Consider the following 19,209-nt stretch of genomic DNA (forward strand, 5'->3'; position numbering starts at 1 on the left):
AAGTCAGTTATCGAACATGTTCTTATTTACAATGACGGCCTACCGGGGAACATTGGGTTGACTGCCTTGTTCAGGGGCAGAACGACAGACTTTTACCTTGTCAGCTCGGGGATTCGATCGAGCAACCTTATCCTGGTATACAGTGAGTATACCAAACATTAAGAACACCTTCCTAATATTGAGTTGCACCCCCCCCCCCCACCCCCTTTAGCCCTCAGAACAGCCTCAATTCGTCGGGTCATGGACTCTACAAGGTGTTGAAAGCATTCCACAGGGATGCTGGCTTATGTTGACTCCAATGCTTCCCACAGTTGTGTCAGGTTGGCTGGATGTCCTTTGGGTGGTGGACCATTCTTGATACACGCAGGAAACTGTTGAGTGTGGAAAACCTCAACAACGTTGCAGTTCTTGACACAAACCGGTGTGCCTGGCACCTACTACCATACCCTGTTCAAAGGCACTTAAATATTTAGTCTTGACCATTCACCCTCTGAATGGCACACACACACAATCCATGTCTCAATTGTCTCGATGCTTAAAAATCCTTCTTTAACCTGTCTCCTCCCCTTCATCTACACTGGTTTGAAGTGGATTTAACAGCTGACATCAATAAGGGATCATAGCTTTCACCTGGATTCACCAGGTCAGTCTGTCATGGAAAGAGCAGGTGTTCTTAATGTTTTGTCTACTCAGTATAGCAAGACCTATAAAACATTGTGCTTAGCCTTGTGTGCGTCATTGTACTGTACAATGTGTGTGTGTGTGTGTGTGTGTGTGTGTGTGTGTGTGTGTGTGTGTGTGTGTGTGTGAGAGTGTGTGAGTGTGTGTGAGAGAGAGTGTGTGTGTGTGTGTGTGTGAGAGAGAGTGGGGGTGAGTGTGAGTGTGAGTGTGTGTGTGTGTGTGTGTGTGTGTGTGTGTGTGTGTGTGTGTGTGTGTGTGTGTGTGTGTGTGTGTGTGTGTGTGTGTGTGTGTGTGAGAGAGAGAGTGAGTGAGTGAGTGAGTGAGTGAGTGAGTGAGTGAGTGAGTGAGTGAGTGAGTGAGTGAGTGAGTGAGTGAGTGAGTGAGTGAGTGAGTGAGTGAGTGAGTGAGTGAGTGAGTGAGTGAGTGAGTGAGTGAGTGAGTGAGTGAGTGAGTGAGTGAGTGAGTGAGTGAGTGAGTGAGTGAGTGAGTGAGTGAGTGAGTGAGTGAGTGAGTGTTAGATAACCTGTGAGGTTCCTCCAGCCCCCCCCTGGCGGTGCGTTGCGTGGCCCAGCATGGTTGATCCGGTGGGGCTTTATCCCTCAGATTGCAGCATCTGATTACTCCTCCATGGACGGGAGGGAACAGGGCTGTGGAGGGACGCAACAAATTGAAACAGCGGGAGATTTATCACACAGCTGTCCTGTTTCCTCTCACTGGGAAACACACACACACACACAGAGAGAGGAAGAAACAGAGGACACACACACAGATGGAGGGAAGGACACAGACAGAGAGGGAAGGACACACACAGAGAGGGAGGGAACCAGACAGAGAGGGAGGGACATACACAGACACAATCAACAGGACCTCAGCCACCCTGGGACTCACAGAGGGAGGGACACAGACAGAGAGAGGGAGGGACACAGACAGAGAGAGGGAGGGACACAGACAGAGAGGGGGAGGGACACAGACAGAGAGAGGGAGGGACACAGACAGAGAGGGAGGGAACCAGACAGAGAGAGGGAGGGACACAGACAGAGAGGGAGGGAACCAGACAGAGAGGGGGGAACTCACAGAGGGAGGGAACCAGACAGAGAGGGAGGGAACCAGACAGAGAGGGGGGGAACCAGACAGAGAGGGGGGAACTCACAGAGGGAGGGAACCAGACAGAGAGGGAGGGAACCAGACAGAGAGGGAGGGAACCAGACAGAGAGGGGGGAACTCACAGAGGGAGGGAACCAGACAGAGAGGGGGGAACTCACAGAGGGAGGGACACAGACAGAGAGGGAGGGAACCAGACAGAGAGGGGGGAACTCACAGAGGGAGGGAACCAGACAGAAAGGGAGGGAACCAGACAGAGAGGGGGGGAACCAGACAGAGAGGGAGGGAACCAGACAGAGAGGGGGGAACTCACAGAGGGAGGGAACCAGACAGAGAGGGGGGAACTCACAGAGGGAGGGAACCAGACAGAGAGGGAGGGAACCAGACAGAGAGGGGGGGAACCAGACAGAGAGGGGGGAACTCACAGAGGGAGGGACACAGACAGAGAGGGAGGGAACCAGACAGAGAGGGGGGGAACCAGACAGAGAGGGGGGAACTCACAGAGGGAGGGAACCAGACAGAGAGAGGGGAACTCACAGAGGGAGGGAACCAGACAGAGAGGGGGGGAACCAGACAGAGAGGGGGGGACTCACAGAGGGAGGGACACAGACAGAGAGGGAGGGAACCAGACAGAGAGGGGGGGAACCAGACAGAGAGGGGGGAACTCACAGAGGGAGGGACACAGACAGAGAGGGAGGGAACCAGACAGAGAGGGGGGGAACCAGACAGAGAGGGGGGAACTCACAGAGGGAGGGACACAGACAGAGAGAGGGGAACCAGACAGAGAGGGGGGGAACCAGACAGAGAGGGGGGAACCAGACAGAGAGGGGGGAACCAGACAGAGAGGGAGGGAACCAGACAGAGGGAGGGAACCAGACAGAGAGAGGGAGGGAACCAGACAGAGAGAGGGAGGGAACCAGACAGAGAGAGGGGGGAACTCACAGAGGGAGGGAACCAGACAGAGAGAGGGGGGAACCAGACAGAGAGGGAGGGAACCAGACAGAGAGGGGGGGGAACCAGACAGAGAGGGAGGGAACCAGACAGAGAGGGAGGGAACCAGACAGAGAGGGAGGGAACCAGACAGAGAGGGGGGAACTCACAGAGGGAGGGAACCAGACAGAGAGGGAGGGAACCAGACAGAGAGGGAGGGAACCAGACAGAGAGGGAGGGAACCAGACAGAGAGGGAGGGAACCAGACAGAGAGGGAGGGAACCAGACAGAGAGAGGGGAACTCACAGAGGGAGGGAACCAGACAGCGAGGTAGGGAACCAGACAGAGAGGGAGGGAACCAGACAGAGAGGGAGGGAACCAGACAGAGAGGGGGGAACCAGACAGAGAGGGAGGGAACCAGACAGAGAGGGAGGGAACCAGACAGAGAGGGGGGAACCAGACAGAGAGGGGGGACACAGACAGAGAGGGAGGGAACCAGACAGAGAGGGGGGAACTCACAGAGGGAGGGAGTTACTATCAGACACAACAAGATGTTTATTATCTAAGGATGAACTGACCAGAAACAAATAGAAGGATCTGTGTCTTCATGTCATTTAATAGTTATGGCACAAGAACTTCAGTGTTTCTTTATCAGGTAACAATGCATAGTAATAATGTTTTATACACATTGTATACACTTACACTACCGTTCAAACGTTTGGGGTCACTTAGAAATGTCCTTGTTTTTGAAAGAAAATTACTTTTTTTTTTGTCCATTAAAATAACATCAAATTGATCAGAAATACAGTGTGAACATTGTTCATGTAGTAAATGACTATTGTAGCTGGAAATGGTTGATTGTTTAAATGGAATATCTACATAGGCGTACAGAGGCCCATTATCAGCAACCATCACTCCTGTGTTCCAATGACACGTTGTGTTAGCTAATCCAAGTTTATAATTTTAAAAGGCTAATTGATCATTAGAAAACCCTTTTGCAATTATGTTAGCACAGCTGAAAACTGTTGTTCTGATTAAAGAAGCAATAAAACTGGCCTTCTTTAGACTAGTTGAGAATCTGGAGCATCAGCATTTGTGGGTTCGATTACAGGCTCAAAATGGTCAGAAACAAAGAAGTTACTTCTAAAACTCATCAGTCTATTCTTGTTCTGAGAAATGAAGGCTATTCCATGCGGGAAATTGCCAAGAAACTGAAGATTTCGTACAGCGCTGTGTACTACTCCCTTCACAGAACAACACAAACTGGCTCTAACCAGAATAGAAAGAGGAGTGGGAGGCCCCGGTGCACAACTGAGCAAGAGGACAAGTACATGTGTGTCTAGTTTGAGAAACAGATGCCTCACAAGTCCTCAACTGGCAGCTTCATGAAAGAGTACACAAAAAACATCAGTCTCAATGTCAACAGTGAAGAGGCGACTCCGGGATGCTGGCCTTCAAGGCAGAGTTGCAAAGAAAAAGCCATATCTCAGACTGGCCAATAAGAAGAAAATATTAAGATGGGCAAAAGAACACAGACACTGGACAGAGGAACTCTGCCTAGAAGGCCAGCATCCCGGATTTGCCTCTTCGCTGTTGACGTTGAGACTGGTGTTTTGAGTGAACTATTTAATGAAGCTGCCAGTTGAGGACTTGTGAGGCATCTGTTTCTTAAACTAGACACTCAAATGTACTTGTCCTCTTGCTCAGTTGTGCACCGGGGCCTCCCACTCCTCTTCCCACTCCAGCGCCAGTTTGCGCTGTTCTGTGAAGGAAGTATTACACAGCCGTTTCCAGCTACAATAGTCATTTACAACATTAACTATGTGTACACTGTATTTCTGATCAATTTGATGTTATTTTAATTTGCTTTTCTGTCAAAAACAAGGACATTTCTAAGTGACCCCAAACTTTTGAACGGTAGTATATTAGAATAACTTATTTGTTGTCCATCAGATATCTAAAATCTCCACCAATGAGAAGATGCCTAGTTGTTGTTGTCCATTAGAAATCTAAGATCTCCACCAATGAGAAGATGCCTAGTTGTTGTTGTCCATTAGAAATCTAAGATCTCCACCAATGAGAAGATGCCTTGTTGTTGCTGTCCATTAGAAATCTAAGATCTCCACCTATGAGAAGATGTGGGCGTTTATGAGCAGCAGGAAGAACACAGCTCTGGTGAAGAACAACAGAGAGGGGATCACCAGGGTCCTGACCACAGACTACGCTATGTTGATGGAGTCTACCAGCATAGAGTACATCAGTCAGAGGAACTGTAACCTCACGCAGATCGGAGGACTCATAGACTCCAAGGGCTACGGAGTGGGCACACCAATAGGTAAGAGTCGTCTTCTACTTTTTCTTGTTGTTCTTCTTGTTCATCTTCTTCGTTCTTTTTCTTCTTGTTCTTCTTGTTCATCTTCTTCGTTCTTTTTCTTCTTGTTCTTCTTGTTCATCTTCTTCGTTCTTTTTCTTCTTGTTCTTCTTGTTCATCTTCTTCGTTCTTTTTCTTCTTGTTCTTCTTCTTGTTGTTCTTCTTCTTGTTGTTCTTCGTTCTTCTTCTTCGTTCTTCTTCTTCTTGTTCTTCTTGTTCATCTTCTTCGTTCTTCGTTCTTCTTGTTGTTCTTCTTCCATATGTAGAACTTAAAAAACGTCTGTGTTTGAAGACTGCAACCTTGTGCAGAATAATAGAGGGCCTTATCTCCTCCTCTCAACTTCCTTCTCTCTTCTCCTGTCATAAACCAGGTTCCCCTTACAGAGACAAGGTGACTATCGCCATCCTGCAACTGCAGGAAGAAGGAAAGCTCCACATGATGAAGGAGAAATGGTGGAGAGGGAACGGTTGTCCTGAGGAGGACAACAAAGAAGCCAGCGCGTTGGGCGTGGAGAACATCGGCGGTATCTTCATCGTCCTGGCGGCCGGACTCGTCCTGTCTGTGTTCGTAGCCATCGGAGAGTTCATCTACAAGGCCAGGAAGAACTCTGACATAGAGGAGGTGAGTGAAGAGGAACTATTTCTCTGCTGACTGAGTTATGGATCTGGAGGAGAGAGGAGCGCCTCCAACTGGACTGGATGTGTTACTGCAGCATGGCGAGGAGGTGGAGGGGAGGAGAAGTGCTTTGGTTCTATAGATATCAGATACATGAACAACTGTTATTGTTGCCGATATGTTTTCTCAACAGGTAACATTATTGAATATAAGGAGGAACGTTGCTTTAACATCCACCCTGGTATTACAGTATCAACACAAACATAGGTATTAAGTAATCAAGACTTTGTTTTCAGTTACGAATTTGGCAAACTTCATCTTATATGGCACCCTATTCCCTATATAGTGCACTACTTTAGAGCAGAGCCCTATGGCACTCTATTCTAAAGTAGTGCACCATATAGGGAATAGGGTCCCATAGGAACTGTGCATGTCTAATTTTCTAATTTCCCCTTTTTGTTATTTCTGTTTGTTTTCCATCTCTATTTCCGTCATGCCTGTCCTCCGTCCACCCCTCCTATAACCCATCATGCCTGCTCTAACCCTCCTATAACCCATCATGCCTGCCCTAACCCACCTATAACCCATCATGCTTGCCCTAACCCACCTATAACCCATCATGCATTGCCCTAACCCACCTATAACCCACCATGCTTGCCCTAACCCACCTATAACCCATCATGCATTGCCCTAACCCACCTATAACCCACCATGCTTGCCCTAACCCACCTATAACCCATCATGCATTGCCCTAACCCACCTATAAACCATCATGCATTGCCCTAACCCACCTATAACCCATCATGCCTGCCCTAACCCACCTATAACCCACCATGCCTGCCCTAACCCACCTATAACCCATCAGGCCTTTTGTTTCTTCTACGGGGTTCAGTCCCGCCAGTTCCAGCGTCGTGACAGCGCCTCCTCCTCCTCTGCCACCTCTCTGTCCACTGACCTGGAGAGCGGTCGGCTGCTGGGAGACGATGATGACATAGAGTAGCCTCCCTCCCCCCAGCCCTGCCCAGGCTAGCCTCCGCCACACACACGCTAGAAGTTTAGGTTTGTAACACACGTCCGTCCCACTGTCTGTCTGTCCGTGACCTACGACCTGTAGTCAAGTCCTGGTTTCTTAGTTCCCCTGTTTGAGTATTCCATCCGTCTACGCTCCCCCCCAGCTACTTCCTATAACCTTCAACCTCTTGTAACCTCTGACCTCATACTGCTTCTCCCAAAGTCCTGTAGTCGGTTCCTCTCAGTCCATTTAGTAACTTCCTTAGCAACAAACCGTATTATTATTGTGTATTTCCATGCAGATTCTTTGTTTCTAATCAATTCAAGGGAGGAGTGGTGTTTTAATTAAATCTTTAGACCTATAAAAGCCTAGTTTACACTGAATCTCAATTTGAAAAAAATTATAGGAGAATTAGTAAAAGCGTCATTACTGAGGCCTTGTGTTTACGAGAGGCGGAAGTGGTCCTCGTCCTCCACACTGCCTTGCGTTTGTCAAAGTTTTGACAACTAATTGACATAATACACATTTTAATAGCTAAAAGAAACTCAAATGAGTGAAGCAAAGGGTCGCATCCCAAATGGTATACTATCCCTACATAGTGCACTACCCCATGGGCCCCTGGGTCAAAGGAGGTGCCCTATGTAGTGAATAAGGTTCCATTTGGGACGCCGAGCCACTCCACCCCAGAGTGGATCAGAATCGACGAAAAGCAAGGTGTATTTATATATTAGTTTTGTTATTGATTAATTAGTATCAGTTAGTCAGGAACCATGCAAAACATATATATATATTGCATCAGAGTCAGCTATCAAAGTCATACTTACATCAATGTAGGGCTTTAGACGTTGTTTCAACTCAATGTATCTGTGGCTAGTAACATTTGACTGATCTCTAAAACGGTTAGCAATAACATGATAAGCAATAACCTGGTTATCAATAGCATAGTTAGCTGTTAGCAATAACCTGGTTATCAATAGCATAGTTAGCTGTTAGCAAGAACATGATACGCAATAACCTGGTTATCAATAGCATAGTTAGCTGTTAACAAGAACATGATAAGCAATACTCTGGTTATCAATACCATAGTTAGCTGTTAGCAAGAACATGATAAGCAATAACCTGGTTATCAATAGCATAGTTAGCTGTTAGCAATAACATGATAAGCAATAACCTGGTTATCAATAGCATAGTTAGCTGTTAGCAAGAACATGATAAGCAATAAACTGGTTATCAATAGCATAGTTAGCTGTTAGCAATAACCTGGTTATCAATAGCATAGTTAGCAGTTAGCAATAACCTGGTTATCAATAGCATAGTTCGCAGTTAGCAATAACCTGGTTATCAATAGCATAGTTAGCTGTTAGCAAGAACATGATAAGCAATAAACTGGTTATCAATAGCATAGTTAGCGGTTAGCAATAACCTGGTTATCAATAGCATAGTTAGCTGTTAGCAAGAACATGATAAGCAATAAACTGGTTATCAATAGCATAGTTAGCTGTTAGCAATAACCTGGTTATCAATAGCATAGTTAGCGGTTAGCAATAACCTGGTTATCAATAACATAGTTAGCAGTTAGCAATAACCTGGTTATCAATAGCATAGTTAGCAGTTAGCAATAACCTGGTTATCAATAGCATAGTTAGCAGTTAGCAATGACATGGTAAGCTAGCAACAACATGATTACCAACGCCGGTACTGGTCCGATAGTTTTCTGGCTTCCATCTGCTGAGGTCAGCTTTGTTGGTTCAGAACCATGGGTGAACCAAAGGGCTAACGTCACCTAGTGTCAACTGGGCTTTAGTTAGACAAATCAAAGCTAAAAATAATATATATATATATATATTTATAATTTTTTTGACTAAAATCTGATAGCAAAATGAAGTAATCTGCTTCAAAATCTGTTGGTGATAAATTCAATGCAGCTGCAATAAGTAAGAAAATTAAACTGATGACGTCGTACAGTGGGTGTTCTCCGCCCATGTTTACCCCAGTTTAGAAAACAGCTCTATCCAAATCAACAACAACAACAACGTTCCATTTCACTGCCGACAGGACAGAGCTTCTTAGCCAGCGTGGAAAGATCCATCCATATCTTATGTTAAACTAACACAGCGTTGCCTACATTCATGTTAGCTACACCAGGGTTTCCCAAAATCGGTCCTGCCCCCCCCCCCCTACAAAAGCTGATTCAAATAATCAAAGTTTGATGAGTTGGTTATTTGAATCAGCTTGCAACACTACCAGAGTTGTGGGTCCGATTCCCACCAGTACAACAAAAATATAGACTCACTACTATAAGTTGCTCTGGAGAAGAGCATCTGCTCATTGATTAAACACAAAGGGTTTTCACTCCCCACAGGACAGAGCCACTCAGCCATAGTGGAGAGATCCATCCATCTCTTGTAGTATGTTAGACTCACATAGAGTCACTGATGGTTCCAGGTCTCTCTTGATTTTTTAATTTTTTTTTTATCTCAACGAGATAACCTTGTTAAGCTGAGCTGTGTGTGGCTCAGGAGGTTAGGCTAACTACACACACACACACTGAAAACAGGCTAACTAGAGACACACACACACTGAGAACAGGCTAACTACACACACACACACACACACACACACACACACTGAGAACAGGCTAACTACACACACACACACACCGAGAACAGGCTAACTAGAGACACACACACACCGAGAACAGGCTAACTACACACACACACACACTGAGAACAGGCTAACTACACACACACACACACTGAGAACAGGCTAACTACACACACACACACACACTGAGAACAAGCTAACTACACACACACACACACACTGAGAACAGGCTAACTAGAGACACACACACACTGAGAACAGGCTAACTACACACACACACACACTGAGAACAGGCTAACTACACACACACACTGAGAACAGGCTAACTAGAGACACACACACACTGAGAACAGGCTAACTACACACACACACTGAGAACAGGCTAACTACACACACACACTGAGAACAGGCTAACTACACACACACACTGAGAACAGGCTAACTACACACACACACACACTGAGAACAGGCTAACTACACACACACACTGAGAACAGGCTAACTACACACACACACACACACACTGAGAACAGGCTAACTACACACACACACACACACTGAGAACAGGCTAACTAGAGAGAGACACACACACACTGAGAACAGGCTAACTACACACACACACTGAGAACAGGCTAACTACACACACACACTGAGAACAGGCTAACTACACACACACACTGAGAACAGGCTAACTACACACACACACACACTGAGAACAGGCTAACTACACACACACACACACACTGAGAACAGGCTAACTACACACACACACACACTGAGAACAGGCTAACTACACACACACACACACACTGAGAACAGGCTAACTATACCAGGGTGGAGGATTATTACACTGTGTGACATAAAGTTGAAATATAATCACATAAGGTAAGTTTCTAAATAGTTTTTTTGTGTGTGATGCTAATCTAATGTAATTGCATAAAAGTTGTGAAAAAAAGATTTAAAGTTCAAGTTTAAAATGACGAGGCTACCTCCTTATTCTTCATCTAGGCAAGATCAAATTAATTTAAAAAAAAACATACCGACGACAATATTACAGCCACACAAATTATAATATGTAATATAGTACAGGCCTATAGACAACATAAATACCCTGTTTAGGCTAAACACTGTTTGCTATCATTTGATTGGTTGGATGGAGTTTAACCCCGCCCATAGATCTCCTGCTGGGTCTTCCTCCTCCTCTTCCTCATCCTCTTCCTCAGCCCCGTTAGCATGATGGTAAGTAAGTAGGGGCGGCTCATGCCAAGCAACAGATGGAATGGAGAGTGAGACGACCCTGTTGATACCTACAAGAGGTTTAAAAGGGAACCGTACCGCAGAGAGATATCATACTGTTGATACCTACAAGAGGTTTAAAGGGAACCGTACTGCAGAGAGATATCATACTGTTGATACCTACAAGAGGTTTAAAGGGAACCGTACCGCAGAGAGATATCATACTGTTGATACCTACAAGAGGTTTAAAGGGGAACCGTACTGCAGAGAGATATCATACTGTTGATACCTACAAGAGGTTTAAAAGGGAACCGTACTGCAGAGAGATATCATACTGTTGATACCTACAAGAGGTTAAAAAGGGAACCGTACTGCAGAGAGACATCATACTGTTGATACCTACAAGAGGTTTAAAATGGAACCGTACCGCAGAGAGATATCATACTGTTGATACCTACAAGAGGTTTAAAAGGGAACCGTACCGCAGAGAGATATCATACTGTTGATACCTACAAGAGGTTTAAAAGGGAACCGTACTGCAGAGAGATATCATACTGTTGATACCTACAAGAGGTTTAAAGGGAACCGTACCGCAGAGAGATATCATACTGTTGATACCTACAAGAGGTTTAAAGGGAACCGTACTTCAGAGAGATATCATACTGTTGATACCTACAAGAGGTTTAAAGGGAACCGTAATGCAGAGAGATATCATACTGTTGATACCTACAAGAGGTTTAAAGGGAACCGTACCGCAGAGAGATATCATACTGTTGATACCTACAAGAGGTTTAAAGGGAACCGTAATGCAGAGAGATATCATACTGTTGATACCTACAAGAGGTTTAAAGGGAACCGTACCGCAGAGAGATATCATACTGTTGATACCTACAAGAGGTTTAAAGGGAACCGTACCGCAGAGAGACATCATACTGTTGATACCTACAAGAGGTTTAAAAGGGAACCGTACCGCAGAGAGATATCATAGTGTTGATACCTACAAGAGGTTTAAAAGGGAACCGTACCGCAGAGAGATATCATACTGTTGATACCTACAAGAGGTTTAAAAGGGAACCGTACCGCAGAGAGATATCATACTGTTGATACCTACAAGAGGTTTAAAAGGGAACCGTACCGCAGAGAGATATCATACTGTTGATACCTACAAGAGGTTTAAAAGGGAACCGTACTGCAGAGAGATATCATACTGTTGATACCTACAAGAGGTTTAAAGGGAACCGTACTGCAGAGAGATATCATACTGTTGATACCTACAAGAGGTTTAAAGGGAACCGTACTGCAGAGAGATATCATACTGTTGATACCTACAAGAGGTTAAAAAGGGAACCGTACTGCAGAGAGATATCATACTGTTGATACCTACAAGAGGTTTAAAAGGGAACCGTACCGCAGAGAGATATCATACTGTTGATACCTACAAGAGGTTTAAAAGGGAACCGTACCGCAGAGAGATATCATACTGTTTATACCTACAAGAGGTTTAAAAGGGAACCGTACTGCAGAGAGATATCATACTGTTGATACCTACAAGAGGTTTAAAGGGAACCGTACTGCAGAGAGATATCATACTGTTGATACCTACAAGAGGTTTAAAGGGAACCGTACTGCAGAGAGATATCATACTGTTGATACCTACAAGAGGTTAAAAAGGGAACCGTACTGCAGAGAGATATCATACTGTTGATACCTACAAGAGGTTTAAAAGGGAACCGTACCGCAGAGAGATATCATACTGTTGATACCTACAAGAGGTTTAAAGGGAACCGTACCGCAGAGAGATATCATACTGTTGATACCTACAAGAGGTTTAAAGGGAACCGTACTGCAGAGAGATATCATACTGTTGATACCTACAAGAGGTTTAAAGGGAACCGTAATGCAGAGAGATATCATACTGTTGATACCTACAAGAGGTTTAAAGGGAACCGTAATGCAGAGAGACATCATACTGTTGATACCTACAAGAGGTTTAAAGGGAACCGTAATGCAGAGAGACATCATACTGTTGCTACCTACAAGAGGTTTAAAGGGAACCGTACTGCAGAGAGATATCATACTGTTGCTACCTACAAGAGGTTTAAAGGGAACCGTAATGCAGAGAGATATCATACTGTTGATACCTACAAGAGGTTTAAAGGGAACCGTAATGCAGAGAGATATCATACTGTTGATACCTACAAGAGGTTTAAAGGGAACCGTAATGCAGAGAGATATCATACTGTTGATACCTACAAGAGGTTTAAAGGGAACCGTAATGCAGAGAGACATCATACTGTTGATACCTACAAGAGGTTTAAAAGGGAACCGTACCACAGAGAGATATCATACTGTTGATACCTACAAGAGGTTTAAAGGGAACCGTACTGCAGAGATATATCATACTGTTGATACCTACAAGAGGTTTAAAAGGGAACCGTACTGCAGAGAGATATCATACTGTTGATACCTACAAGAGGTTTAAAGGGAGCCGTACTGCAAAGAGATATCATACTGTTGATACCTACAAGAGTTTTAAAGGGAACCGTACTGCAAAGAGACATCATACTGAGAAGTTCTGTCCTCCAGATCAGAGGAAAAAGTTCCATAAAAAACAAGGAAATCTTGATCAAAATGAATGTGATTTTATGGTCTGCGTCTCAAATGACATCCTATTGCCTTCAATAGGGAACTCCTGTTGACTAGGGCCCATAAGGTGTTTGGGTTATAGTGTATAGTATATAGTATATAGGTTATAGACTATAGTATATACGGAAGAGAGTGCTTTTTAGGATGCATCCATAGTCATGTCATATTTGAGTAAATTAATTTCCAAACGCCTCCAGCGTTTCTTTGTTAACAGTTTTTACCTAATTAACAAATCATTTATAATTTATTCGGCAGGTGTTGTCCTATTGCCAGAAAAAAAAGTAATTGCATTTTGGAAGGAAAATACTAGTTATATGATAGACTTTTTTTTTTTTTATCTCACAATTACTGCCAATATCAATATTATAATTAGTTTCTAACCCTAACCTACAGCCCTGGAGTCATGCTCTGATTAGTAACACTGGAGCTATTGTTAGCCTTATTGCTAATGCTAGCCCAGATCCATGGGTTCGTTGTTAGCCTCATTACTAACGCTAGGCCTTAGGGTAGCCCCATTCCTGAGCTTTATGAGTGACTCCAGAGCCATGGTTAGCCTTGTGCAATTAGCCTAGCTACTCACTGTAACTACGTGAGGATGTAGCCTATTGTAGCAATAGTGTTTAATTCAGAAGTGTCTATTTTATCACTCCAATATGTCTCAGTGCTACCGTTAGCCTAGCGTCTGTTAGAGACTATGCTAAAGCCGGTATGCTGAGTAGCCTAATTAGCATTAGCGGTGGCTAAATGTAGTTCTCTTGGTGGGCAGTGTGTCTCTTTTAGCTCTGTCATGGAGGAGCTGGGTATCTCCCTGCGCTGTCACAAAACCATCAGGCGAAGGTCACGACCCCGAGGACGATCTGGATTGGCCAGCGTCTTCTGTCACCCCAAACGCATCCTGAGGAAAGAGACCATGGCGTAGGGACGCCTCGCCTACGCTTTACTGAACTGAGGAAAACTCTGGTTGTAACAGACTCTTATTGGACCCCCCCCCCATAATCTGTGTGTTTGGATATATTGGACTGGATGTTGTTTGTTTCTCTCTCTCTTGTTTTTTGTGTATATACATAAGAGCAAATAAGCATTGAGGATGTATTGTTCATCAACCAGGAAATGAACATTGAGGATGTATTGTTCATCAACCAGGAAATGAACATTGAGGATGTATTGTTCATCAACCAGGAAATGAACATTGAGGATGTATTGTTCATCAACCAGGAAATGAACATTGAGGATGTATTGTTCATCAACCAGGAAATGTACATTGAGGATGTATTGTTCATCAACCAGGAAATGTACATTGAGGATGTATTGTTCATCAACCAGGAAATGTACATTGAGGATGTATTGTTCATCAACCAGGAAATGTACATTGAGGATGTATTGTTCATCAACCAGGAAATGAACATTGAGGATGTATTGTTCATCAACCAGGAAATGTACATTGAGGATGTATTGTTCATCAATCAGTAAGTAGGAATCTGAAAGTTTGGATTGGCGATACAGTGCTTGAGTGTTTTATACTTTTTAAAAACACTTAGCTGTAAGTTTTATATTTCGAAAGACACTTTTATACTTTTAAAACCTTTGTTTTAAGTGTTATTTCGGGACCACTGTATTAGTGCTGTTCTTAACACCCCGTGTTCGGCAGGATTTTACCGTCTCCTGGAGCTAACATTAGCAGGTTTGCAAACCGGCTAACTCCGACTAGCTAGGTCACCTGGCTGTCACCAGCAAAGCTTGTCTCACGTCGCCGTTGGCTCTTGTAGCTGCGACCGCTGTTTCTGACCTGAATATAAGCGTGTCAGACTCCTCTGTTTTGGAGTCAGATCCAGAGATGGACAGTAAAGACATGAAATGTGAGACCTGTGATATATTAGTGAAAGAGGAAGAATTGACTGGTTTATACATCTTGTGAAAAGTGTAAACAGCTCTTTTGCCTCAAAATATCGGATCATTGAACTACTAGAGAAGAAACAAAGTCCTAAAAGAATGTTTCACTCTGGCTAAGGAGACTTCCAGACTGCATAGTGTCTTTGATGCAAACAATTGTAAATGACAGATGGGATAATCCAGGATGTTCTATGAGATTGGACTCCTCTGCTATAGCTACTGAGGATACTACCTTGGACCACTTTCCCGTATTAACAAATCAATTTACTGCTCTGAGCCCCTGATTTCACCGGGCCCCTCCCAAACAAGGTACTTTGCCACTCCCCCGTCCCCCTGTCCTGTCCTTTCAACTTCACCTCATCACAAAGTGCAATCTCCTCTAAATCTGGTCACGGGTTACTGAGCTTCCTCTGGAGGCTAAACAAGACAGACATACAGTGGGGAGAACAAGTATTTGATACACTGCCGATTTTGCAGGTTTTCCTACTTACAAAGCATGTAGAGGTCTGTAATTTCTATCATGGGTACACTTCAACTATGAGAGACGAAATCTAAAACAAAAATCCAGAAAATCACATTGTATGATTTTTAAGTAATTAATTTGCATTTTATTGCATGACATAAGTATTTGATACATCAGAAAAGCAGATCTTAATATTTGGTACAGAAACCTTTGTTTGCAATTACAGAGATCATACGTTTCCTGTAGTTCTTGACCAGGTTTGCACACACTGCAGCAGGGATTTTGGCCCACTCCTCCATACAGATCTTCTCCAGATCCTTCAGGTTTCGGGGCTGTCGCGGGGCTATACGGACTTTCAGCTCCCTCCAAAGATTTTCTATTGGGTTCAGGTCTGGAGACTGGCTAGGCCACTCCAGGACCTTGAGATGCTTCTTACGGCGCCACTCCTTAGTTGCCCTGGCTGTGTGTTTCGGGTCGTTGTCATGCTGGAAGACCCAGCCACGACCCATCTTCAATGCTCTTACTGAGGGAAGGAGGTTGTTGGCCAAGATCTCGCGATACATGGCCCCATCCATCCTCCCCTCAATACGGTGCAGTCATCCTGTACCCTTTGCAGAAAAGCATCCCCAAAGAATGATGTTTCCACCTCCATGCTTCACGGTTGGGATGGTGTTCTTGGGGTTGTACTCATCCTTCTTCTTCCTCCAAACACGGCGAGTGGAGTTTAGACCAAAAAGCTCTATTTTTGTCTCATCAGACCACATGACCTGCTCCCATTCCTCCTCTGGATCATCCAGATGGTCATTGGCAAACTTCAGACGGGCCTGGACATGCGCTGGCTTGAGCAGGTGGACCTTGCGTGCGCTGCAGGATTTTAATCCATGACGGTGTAGTGTGTTACTAATGGTTTTCTTTGAGACTGTGGTCCCAGCTCTCTTCAGGTCATTGACCAGGTCCTGCCGTGTAGTTCTGGGCTGATAACTCACCTTCCTCATGATCATTGATGCCCCACGAGGTGAGATCTTGCATGGAGCCCCAGACCGAGGGTGATTGACCGTCATCTTGAACTTCTTCCATTTTCTAATAATTGCGCCAACAGTTGTTGCCTTCTCACCAAGCTGCTTGCCTATTGTCCTGTAGCCCATCCCAGCCTGTTGCATGTCTACAATTTTATCCCTGATGTCCTTATACAGCTCTCTGGTCTTGGCCATTGTGGAGAGGTTGGAGTCTGTTTGATTGAGTGTGTGGACAGGTGTCTTTTATACAGGTAACAAGTTCAAACAGGTGCAGTTAATACAGGTAATGAGTGGAGAACAGGAGGGCTTCTTAAAGAAAAACTAACAGGTCTGTGAGAGCCGGAATTCTTACTGGTTGGTAGGTGATCAAATACTTATGTCATGCAATAAAATGCAAATTAATTACTTAAAAATCATACAATGTGATTTTCTGGATTTTTGTTTTAGATTCCGTCTCTCACAGTTGAAGTGTACCTATGATAAAAATTACAGACCTCTACATGCTTTGTAAGTAGGAAAACCTGCAAAATCGGCAGTGTATCAAATACTTGTTCTCCCCACTGTACAGGTTCTCATTTCCGGGCCTTTACCAACAATAGATCACGGATCGCTTTAGTTGTCTCCTCTGACTACACTACTGGCTTAAATCCTACTGTTCCTCCATGAATTTGAAGTTCAATGACAATTTTGACAACTTCTGGGAGAGGTCTCAGTTTTACTGGGTGAGCAAGAGTTCTCAGTCAACATCGAGGAGGCTCTTGTAAAACATTCAATCAAATACAGCCCAACCCAGGTTGTTCTTCCCATTCCCACTATCTCACAGCTTTATCATCGTACTACTACAGACAACCATATTCCCAAGGGGTCTGTAATAATGTTGTGGCCATAAAGTGAATGTAATCTGTTAGTTCTGTTACTGTTAGCCCAATTGGGAAGCCCCACTGTGGTAAACTCGTCCAGTGCTATCATTTCAAATACCATAAATATGGATACCACCGCTGTTTTTAAATGGCATAGAGGGCTTGGACTGTTAAATATCAAGGTAGAAACGTTTGATGTCAAAGATGGACCTTCTTGATATCTGGGACACGAGCCCCGGATGTTTTTGTTCTCACATAGACTTGGCTAAATGGCTCGATCCCGGATAAGGACATTGATACTGCAGATTACAGCATCTCACCTTGACTTTGTCCACATTTTGTTCTGTTACAGCCTGAATTTAAAATGGATTACATTTGAGATTTGTGGGTCACTGGACTACACACAATACCCCATAAAGTCAAAGTGGAATAATGTTTTTCTAAATGTTTAGATATTAATGAAAAGCTGAAATGTCTTGAGTCAATAAGTATTCAACCCTTTTGTTATGGCATGCCTAAATAAGTTCAGGAGTAAAAACTGAGTGAAAAGAAGGAAGCCTGTACAGAATAAATATATTCCAGAACATGCATCCTCTGTTTGCAAATGCAAAACATTTGGCAAAGCAATTCACTTTTTGTCCTGAATACAAAGTGTTATGTTTGGGGCAAATCCAATACAACACAGTGATGAGTACCAATCTCCATATGTTCAAGCATAGTGGTGGCTGCATCATGTTATGGGTATGCTAGTAATTGTTAAGGACTGGGGAGTTTTTCAGGATAAAAAAGAAACAGAATGGGGCTAAGCACAGACAAAATCCTAGAGGAAAACCTGGTTCAGTCTGCTTTCCAAAAGACACTGGGAGATGAATTCACCTTTCAGCAGGACAATAACATAAAACACAAGACCAAATCTACCCTGGAGTTGCTTACCAAGAAGACTGTGAATGTTCCCGAGTAGCTGAGTTACAGTTTTGACTTAAATCTACATGAAAATCTATGGCAAGACCTGAAAATGGTTGCCTACCAATGATCAACAACCAATTTGACAGAACTTAAAGAATTTTCTAAAGAATAATGGGCAAATTTTGCACAATCTAGGTGTGGAAAGCTCTTAGAGACTCAGCCAGAAAGACTCACAGCTGTAGTCGCTTCCAAAGGTGCTTCTACGTTGTTTTGACTCAAGAGTGTGAATACTTATGTAAATTAGATATTTCTGTATTTCATTTTCCATAAATTTCACAAAACAGGTTTTTACTTTGTCATTATGGTGTATTGTGTGTATAAACTTGTTTTATATTTAATCCATTTTGAATTCAATTAATAATGGAAGTATGCTTGGGGTCATTGTCCATTTGGAAGACCCATTTGCGACCAAGCTTTAACTTCCTGACTGATGTCTTGAGATGTTGATTCAATATATCCACATAATTTTCCTGCCTCATGATGCCATCTATTTTGTGAAGTGCACCAGTCTTTCCTGCAGAAAAGCACCCCCACAACATGATGCTGCCACTCCCGTGCTTCACGGTTGGGATGGTGTTCTTCTGCTTGCAAGCCGCCCCCTTTTTCCTCCAAACATAACGATGGTCATTATGGCCAAACAGTTAAATTTTTGTTTCATCAGACCAGAGGACATTTCTCCAAAAAGTACAATATTTGTCCCCATATGCAGTTGCAAACCGTAGTCTGGCTTTTTTATGGCGGTTTTGGAGCAGTGGCTTCTTCCTTGCTGAGCGGCCTTTCAAGTTATGTCGATATAGGACTCTTTTTACTGTGGATA

General features: G+C 43.9%; 1 protein-coding gene across 1 annotated transcript in view; it reads left to right on the forward strand.

Moving 5' to 3' along the window:
- The window catches only part of grik1a (glutamate receptor, ionotropic, kainate 1a), a 140,185-nt gene extending 129,483 nt beyond the window's left edge, over window positions 1-10,702 (forward strand). The window contains exons 15-17 of the mRNA XM_071364988.1: window positions 4,822-5,047; window positions 5,455-5,705; window positions 6,565-10,702. Coding sequence (XP_071221089.1) covers window positions 4,822-5,047; window positions 5,455-5,705; window positions 6,565-6,699 — 612 coding nt within the window. The 3' untranslated portion in view covers window positions 6,700-10,702. The remainder of the gene's footprint in view (window positions 1-4,821; window positions 5,048-5,454; window positions 5,706-6,564) is intronic.
- Window positions 10,703-19,209: the final 8,507 nt, after the last annotated feature.

Source organism: Salvelinus alpinus, chromosome 24 (assembly GCF_045679555.1).
Source record: "Salvelinus alpinus chromosome 24, SLU_Salpinus.1, whole genome shotgun sequence".
In the NCBI taxonomy this organism is placed as follows: domain Eukaryota; kingdom Metazoa; phylum Chordata; class Actinopteri; order Salmoniformes; family Salmonidae; genus Salvelinus; species Salvelinus alpinus.